At 40.1% G+C, this 7,919-nt stretch overlaps 1 protein-coding gene across 5 annotated transcripts in view; it reads right to left on the bottom strand.

Annotated features, from left to right (window-relative positions):
• Positions 1-7,919, bottom strand: part of ccdc30 (coiled-coil domain containing 30) — a 31,685-nt gene that overhangs the window by 17,520 nt on the left and 6,246 nt on the right. For 3 of the 5 annotated variants that reach the window (XR_009807194.1, XM_061903814.1, XM_061903815.1), the window contains exons 6-22: positions 6,793-6,867; positions 6,161-6,317; positions 5,997-6,068; positions 5,572-5,687; positions 5,383-5,498; positions 5,118-5,310; positions 4,862-4,960; positions 4,573-4,701; positions 4,336-4,473; positions 3,848-4,026; positions 2,326-2,569; positions 2,027-2,131; positions 1,747-1,917; positions 1,454-1,663; positions 1,082-1,239; positions 863-1,007; positions 541-662 (exon numbers count right to left, since the gene is read on the bottom strand). Coding sequence is in view for 4 of the 5 variants with exons in the window: in XM_061903814.1 (XP_061759798.1) it covers positions 541-662; positions 863-1,007; positions 1,082-1,239; positions 1,454-1,663; positions 1,747-1,917; positions 2,027-2,131; positions 2,326-2,569; positions 3,848-4,026; positions 4,336-4,473; positions 4,573-4,701; positions 4,862-4,960; positions 5,118-5,310; positions 5,383-5,498; positions 5,572-5,687; positions 5,997-6,068; positions 6,161-6,317; positions 6,793-6,867 (2,429 nt within the window). In the remaining variant the exon portion in view is untranslated. The remainder of the gene's footprint in view (positions 1-540; positions 663-862; positions 1,008-1,081; positions 1,240-1,453; positions 1,664-1,746; positions 1,918-2,026; positions 2,132-2,325; positions 2,570-3,847; positions 4,027-4,335; positions 4,474-4,572; positions 4,702-4,861; positions 4,961-5,117; positions 5,311-5,382; positions 5,499-5,571; positions 5,688-5,996; positions 6,069-6,160; positions 6,318-6,792; positions 6,868-7,919) is intronic. The other 2 variants (XM_061903816.1, XM_061903817.1) reach the window with 2 other exon arrangements.

Raw genomic sequence — 7,919 nt, 5'->3', positions numbered from 1 at the left:
AAATATTAATCATCAAAAACATGTCAGAGCTTGTCGCCAACTTGGCGAATCAGTTGGAGCGTATCACTGCTAATCTGTACTATACTGATGCAGAATGAGTAACGTCAGCCAAGAACGTCTTAACTGCAGACATGTATCCATAGAAAATATGGAAAAGCTCCTGATGGTGTTTGACGGAGAAGCAGCTGGAAGGAGTTACTGTATAAATCGGCTTTCCAGGTTAAATGCTGTGCAATATTGTTACATTACTTCCTAAAACTACTGTAGTTGATAGTATTACATTTATTGTATTATTTTTATACAACATTGTTAATCTAAAAGTTAGATTTTTTTTTTTTTAACAGTAATGTTACAAGTTATAAGCGGGCTGGATTTTCAATTTTTGGGGGCACCACTGATTGAAATTAATTGATTTCAATTAATTTCAATGGGAGATGTTGATTTGATAGCCAAGTGTTTTGAGTTAAGTACGCTCTCTGTCACAAAACCAAGTAATTTGTAAGTTGAGGTACTACTATGTACGTTGCTAATGTGTCTCACCTGATGTTAATGTTCAGCTGTAGAAAAACCTGCTTAAGCTCTCCCTGCATTCTGTCACACTCAAGCTGAGAGGCCATCAGATCGTCCTTCAGTCTACGGTAAGAGGCTTGGCTATCTTTTACCTTTAGGACAAATTTACATTCTGCGTGAACATAAGTTAATGTTGCTTTAATTTGTGCAAATTCTGAATACAATTATTTAAAAATACTTAAATACAGACTGGGAATCTGGAAGTTTAGGACAATATCTAAGTTGCTCAACAGCAGAACTACTCAAGTTCAGAGGCTCTATACAAAGTAGGGTGATGAAATATGATATATACCTCCTCTCGAGCCTTATTTAGTTCGTACTCTAGCTGCTGTGCTCTGTGGCTAAGCTCAGCATTGGTCCTGGTGAGCGTCACCTCCTTCAACCTCAGGGAACGTACTTGGTGCTGGAGCTCCTCCTCGCGCTGCTCTAATAGCTTCCTGGATTTATGGATAATGCAAGACAAGATGTGTTAAAACTGAACAGTGGTAGGTTTATTACAGCACCTTGTTACCTGTTGATGTGGTCCTCCTGCTGTTGCGCTCTGAGGGATGACAAGGTGTCAGATAGATCCCTGCTTTCCCGCTCCAGGCGGCTGCTCTCGCTGGCCCGGGCTTCCTCCATGCGCAGCTGGTGCTGGATCGTCTTGAGCTGTTGCTGCAGTTCTACCACCTGTGGTCATAGTCACACCCAAATTAAAACCAACTTACATAACTCCAATTCTACCTGGCAGTATTAACAACACCACACAAAACAGCTTATTGGTTGATAACTTCTTCTGGGTGAAAGGCACCGAAATGTTTGAAAATCTTACGAGCACAATTACCAACAATATTTTATTTGTTGATTTAATGCAATGCCAATGCTTGAGATCTTCCGCACTGACCTTCTTGTCAGCCGCAATGACCCGTGCTCTCTCAACCTGCAGCTCTTCTTGCAAACTGGAGGTGGCGTTGCGGCTGGCTGAGTTGCGTGCCAGTTCCAGCTCCAGTTCCCTAATTCTTTGCTCTTGGCGTTCCAAATCAGCCGTCTTAATGTGAAAACTCTTTTCCATTTGGGCTAGCTTGGTCTGGACCTGGTTCAGCTCTGCAGAAAGCTGAAGGAAGCCCGTGGGAATATATTTAAATTATTGGTTGTATTACAACAATATGCCTTTCATAACACTAAAAAGAAAACAACCTTGAGTTTTTCATTGTCTAGCAGGGTTTTGTGCCTCTTTAGGTCAATGTTTTTCTCCTTTTCGTAGCGTAGCTCTCGCTCTGCCGAGGTAAACAGACTCTGCACCCTCTGCAAGTCCTGCTTCATCTGTTTAGCCTCCTCTGCCTTCTGACTCAGCACTAAGTCCAGGGACTAAGAAGAGAATCAAGAATTGCTTTTGGACTGAATAGGAATATTTTAGTGTGTGAATGTCATCAGTTATTGTATTGTGATTCTACTGTTAATTATCAGCCAATTATACCTTGATGTGTGCCTGTGCCTCATTGATCTGGGCCTGCCAAGCCACTTGGTGCTGAGAGGCCAGTTGCTGCACCTCCACTTGTTTGGTCTGTAAGTGATTCTCCTGCTTTACAAAACACAACAACAAGTAAGGCCACCCCTATTAGTACACCTGCGCAATGTAGTACAGCCAAAACGTCTGTCTTCATTATACTGTAGCAATGGGAATTAATACCAATGTGTTAATTATTTAAGTCTGCACGTCAAATTAAAATTAATTGGTTGGGCATAACTCTAGCGGAGGAAATTCAATACAGTTACCTGATCTTTGGTCTTCTCCACTGGACCAAAAGTTAACTCCAAGTGTGCAGACTTCAAGTTTCTGCTAAGTGCTTCATCATTCAAAGAGAGTTGATCCTGCTGCTGCTGAAGTTGCTTCTTAAGGTGTTGCAACTCAAGCTCCAGTTTCTCTTTTTCCCCTTCGGCTGCCAGTTTCTTCTGGACGTTGTCACTCAGCTTGGCCTGCAGCTCTGCCGTCAGCAGCCGTTCAGAGACCATCTCATCCCTAAAAAAGAAAAATATGTGGAAGCCAGACAAGAAAACGTATTCGCATCATTCTACCTGGTGGTCAATCATTTCTTTCCCATTGCCATTGCTCCAATTATGGGGAAAATATTGCATATTTTGTGTATTTGCCATACTAAAGGTTTTTATTTCTTTGGAAATAAAAAGGCATAAAACATTTTTTTATGGCAATGGATATTTGTGAAGTTGATATGTAAATTTAAACTTGAAAAAGTAAAAGAAATAATCGATAACTTTAATAACTGAGACCCTTTAAGGTCCCGGGGACTGTAAACAGTAACCAAAATGTAACCAAGCCCTAAGGTTTACAATATGTATTCTATTGGCAAATATCCAAATGGCCGCCAAATGCTTAGATTTGTCAGTGTATGCCCTTGAAGTGTTGACCTCACACATTTGTATGAGAAAACTGGAGAACAGTGGTGTCTAAAGTCCGGCCCACAGCTGATTTTTTAAACATTTTAAAAATACTACCCAAATAAAAAGTGGAATAAAAGGGCAAACAACTGAAATGTAATGACAAAATGTTGCAATAATGACAGTCATTGCTCAAAAATATAATACACACTAATAATTGACGGATATATTTCAATTTGATCTAGAGAGTAAGCGTTGAAAGTCAAAATAATATACATTTAAAAATGACTTATTTTACCACGTTTATGACCTTTTTGTCTGATTTTTTTGAATTGTTCATAAATAATAAGAAACTTTGTAATTAATTATTTACCCATTTACGACTCCAATGACTTCTAATGATATGTTTTGGGGAAAATATTGCATATTTTGTGTTTTTGCCATAAAAAACTGTTGGTTTTTTTTCGGAAATAAAAGACATAACACATTTTTTTTATTTTTTTTTTAATGGCAACGTATATTTCTGAAGTTGATCGATAAATTTAAATTTGATAAGTTAAAAAATACAATCCATGACTGATTTTTGGTACTTTAATAACTGAGACCCTTTAGGGTTCCCGGGACCTTTAACAGCAACCAACATTTAGCCAAGCCCTAAGGGTTACGATATATATCGAAAAATATTAAAATGGCCGCTGAATCCTTGGATTTGTCATTATATGCCCCTGAGGTGTTGACGTCACACATTTTTATGAGAAAACTCGAGAACAATGGTGCCAAAGTGTGGCTTGCAGCTGATTTTTAAAACATTGACAAAATACTACCCAAATAAAAAGTGGAATAAAAGGGCAAATAACTGAAATGTAATGAAATGTGAACCACACCTAAAAAAGTCACAAACCTGAGTTTTTTGTGTTCTGTTTGAAGGATGCTAAGTTCTTTGGCTTGTCGATCAGTCTGCTCTTGAAGTTGGTCAACCTGTACTTGGTATTCCTGCAGGTCATTTTGGGTTTGGTTACTGTCCTTGTGGCGTTCCATCTCACTCTGGTGTCGCCGGTGGGCACGCTCCATCTGAGCTAACTGAAATATATTTGTACACAAAGCCGTGAATCAACATGGTCTAATTTGAAATACTTTCCTTTCTTACATTTATTATCAGTTTTGATCATTTACTTACTTTGGGAATTTTGGCAGTTTAATAAATAAGTTCATAAAATGAAAACTCAAAAATATTTTGTGCTGTGTTTCTTGTCCCTTCTAAAAAAGACCAGTAATCAAGTTAGGCGGGTGGTTTTGTTTGGCAACCTTGAGAATGTTCCACTACAGTTCACGGTTAAAAATAACAATACTAGGACATCTTGAGTGTACGCAGACTTGACGCTTGCAAACCTTCTCCTCCAGAAATGCCTTTTCCCCCTTGACTTGGCTAAGACTCTTGATGAGGGTTTTCCCTTGCTGGCATTCAGTCTGGAGACTGCTGACCTCAAGTCTCAGCTTCTTCAGCTCTCTCTCACCAATCTGTAAAGCCTTGGGTGAAATAGTAAAGAATATTTCAATAAGCTTACTAATAGCTCACTTTTGTAGGTGTTTTAAACGCTTCCAATGCATTAATGTTCTGTATAATACCTCCTTGTCTTTTTTTAGGGCAGCCTGTGCAGCACTTAAGTCCAACTCTAGCTGTTTTCTCCAGTTCCTCTCCTCGGTCAGACGAGCTTCCAGCAGAGCCAGTCTCTCCGGGCCACTTTCTCGAATGTGCTTGATACATTGACAGAGGAGAATAATCATAATGCCTGTGTCCCTCAGATTAGATAGGGACCTGTGTAATACATACTAAGAATGAGGTTGATTCTTTCCTATTGTCCTCAATCTTATAAATGTTTAATACACTTAACATAAAACATGAAGTGTTTCTTACCAGCTGTAAGAAGGGCTCTGTGGTTTGGACCTCATCTCCATTCTTTAACAGATTAAATTGTGTTTCCTGCTTCTTCAGCTCTCCCTCAAGGTTTTTGATCTGCATGAACAAATAATCGTGAGGATGATCATGGACCTGACCTCCAACCTAAACTATATCTTTAAATCAAAAAATGTTGGACTAACTATCTTCTACTTCTCTGACCAATTATCAACCATCACTTCTACTGTATATTGCAGAGAGGGCTACATATTACCCTCTGATGTAGTCCTTCCAGTTCTCCTTCATGGCGATGCCTCGCCTCCTTGCTGGCATTCTGGGCTTCCCCTAGCAGAGCCTCCAGCTCCTCGTTCCTCTCCTCCAGTTCCTCCTGCTCCTTGCGTAGCCGCTGAAGTTGGCGCTCCAACTCTCTCACCTGAACAAGCCTGTCCTCAATCATCGCATGACAGCTGGCATACAATGTTGACAGGATCAGTCAATATTATGCAATGAACAGGGATTGTTAAAGACTTCACATTTACCGTTTGTGAGTCGGATCAGTTTCTTTTGATAAAAAGTCAGCCAGTATGTTCTGTGGTTCAACGTTCTTTTGACTTCTGTCATCTTTCAGGGATTGGTTGTCATTGCTTGTTTCCAGCTGGACAAACACAACAACATGTTGCTGTATAGTTTAGACTTAAATTAGACATAGAATGTACAACAACACCAACCCGCTGAAGCATATTTTTCTTCTCCGACTCTAAAGAATGCACTCTCTCCCTCAGACTTATGTTGTCTGCATCTAATCTGTCACTTTGCTCTTTGGCCCTCTGCAGCTTCATCATATCTAGAAAAAAGTCAAAGAAAACATGTATATATGACAAACTGAATGTCCTCTGGGCAGTGCTGTAGTATAAAACCATTTTTCACCATTTAGCAGGAATAAAATGTAAACACAAAACCTTTTCTGGGGTTTGTTAGTTGAGCTTATTCACCACCACAATTCTTAAAATACATTAAATGTAATTATTGTTAATCTTTTTGTATCAACGTAAAAGACTTTGATGAAATATAAAGTGTCATAGACAACTGGTAATGTTTAATACATCCGCATATTTAGGCTCGTACTGCAATAAATGTTAGTTCCAAATATTACCGCATTGTTTCAGTTTGTCCACTTCTTTCCTGAGAATCTCTAATTCTTGCAGCGTTTCCTGAAGCTCTGACTCTAGAATAATCAAAATATATTATATTAAGTTGCTTAAGTACCAAACGTTTCATCATTCATTGGGGCACACAAGCAATTTTTTTGTAACATACCACACACGTCCAAACTGTTGCTTTTGGCCACATCAAGCTCATTGTTGAGCCTTCGGATTTCCTGATGAGCCATCTCCAACCTGCTTGACGCCTCGTCCAAGTCGCGCTCCAGCCGCTGGCGCTCATTACGCTCATGGGAGATCTCCTCGCTGTGAGCCTGTCGTTGAAGGATACTTGCGTTAATGGCTGCTGAGATTATTAGGAGGAGAGAAAACAGATGCTGTCAAAAGTCATGCATTTTGAAAAGGGAGGTTTATCATCACCGCAGGTCTGCAAATGAGTGAGGGGATAGACCTACATTTTGTGTGAAGGATTCCCCTTCACCAAAAACCAGTGCAACAATGGCTTTCATGCTACGTGCCCCTGCAGCCTATCAACTGCCATCAAATATTGTATTTAAAACCAGGTACTTCCCAATGACAAGTTAGCCTATCAACTGCCATCAAATATTGTATTTAAAACCAGGCATTTCCCAATGACAAGTTATTGAAAAAGCAATCGCAGTGGTCATGCAGGTATCAGTAAAAACAAGCAGTGCCACACTGAGACAAGCCAGAGATGTCACTTTTTGAATGGCTTTTTCAATCACAAATATGTTAGTCATGTTAGTTCAGTCGTGGGAGGGAACCTACAGGGGCAATATTGTTTTTGCTCTGACCAGACTTGCGCAGACCAAAGAGTTTCTTCCAAGGAGTCTGGGACGAACCCTGCTGGGAGCAAAGACCATGTGTGTGCAGCATCACACCAAACAAGTTCATTTAGAATGGGGGGGTCCTGGTTTCTTCAACCAGGAGAGAACAGGAAATGTTCAGATTCAACATTGATGTAGTGCCTGCACGTATTCACATTGGTCAATGATGGACAATGTAATCCCAAAATAAACATTGTAGGATAACATAAATTCGGAAGTAATCTTTTGTTGTAAAACATTGATGCTATTATGCACCATTACAAATGGCTGGGAATAATAACATTTGTTGGTACAGAACAGCATCGGAAATACTTGCAAATACTATACGGTTTGTATGTTCATACAAACACAACAGTGGTTGTATAGTCATACCAACACTATACTGTTTGTATTAATTCAGCTTTTGCAGAGTTCCTTTTAAAATGTGTTTCAAAGACAAAAAACATCCTTGGAATAGCTTTTTGCAACAAATAATATTGAGTAAAGAAAAACTGCAGCTTCAAACATGGTACACTTTTTCGTCTTTTTGGCCTGCGACTAATGTAGTAGAGAACGGTGTATTTGTCGGCCACGGACATTCGCGCACAGATAACTCACCACATGCCACAGAGAACTGGTTTCCAATCGCATAATCTAGATCAGGGGTCCGCAACTCAAAACTCTGGAGCCTCATGCGGCTCTTTCATATCTCAGCTCTTGCTCCCTTTGGCTTGCTTTTGAAGCAATATGAAAATAAACAATAGCTATTTAATTTAATTATACTTAGTTTATGTTAATTTAAGGGCTTCACGGTGGAAGAGGGGTTAGTGCGTCTGCCTCACAATACGAAAGTCCTGAGTAGTCAGGGTTCAATCCCGGCCTCGGGATCTTTCTGTGTGGAGTTTGCATGTCCTCCCCATGAACGCGTGGGTTCCCTCCGGGTTCTCTGGCTTCCTCCCACTTCCAAAGACATGCACCTGGGGATAGGTTGATTGGCAACACTAAATTGGCCCTAGTGTGTAAATGTGAGTGTGTATGTTGTCTGTCTATCTGTGTTGGCCCTACGATGAGGTGGCGACTTGACCAGGA

This window comes from Nerophis ophidion, linkage group LG06 (assembly GCF_033978795.1).
Source record: "Nerophis ophidion isolate RoL-2023_Sa linkage group LG06, RoL_Noph_v1.0, whole genome shotgun sequence".
In the NCBI taxonomy this organism is placed as follows: Eukaryota; Metazoa; Chordata; class Actinopteri; order Syngnathiformes; family Syngnathidae; genus Nerophis; species Nerophis ophidion.
The sequence above is the reverse complement of the archived record's forward strand: the minus strand, read 5'-3'. Positions and strand labels throughout refer to the sequence as shown.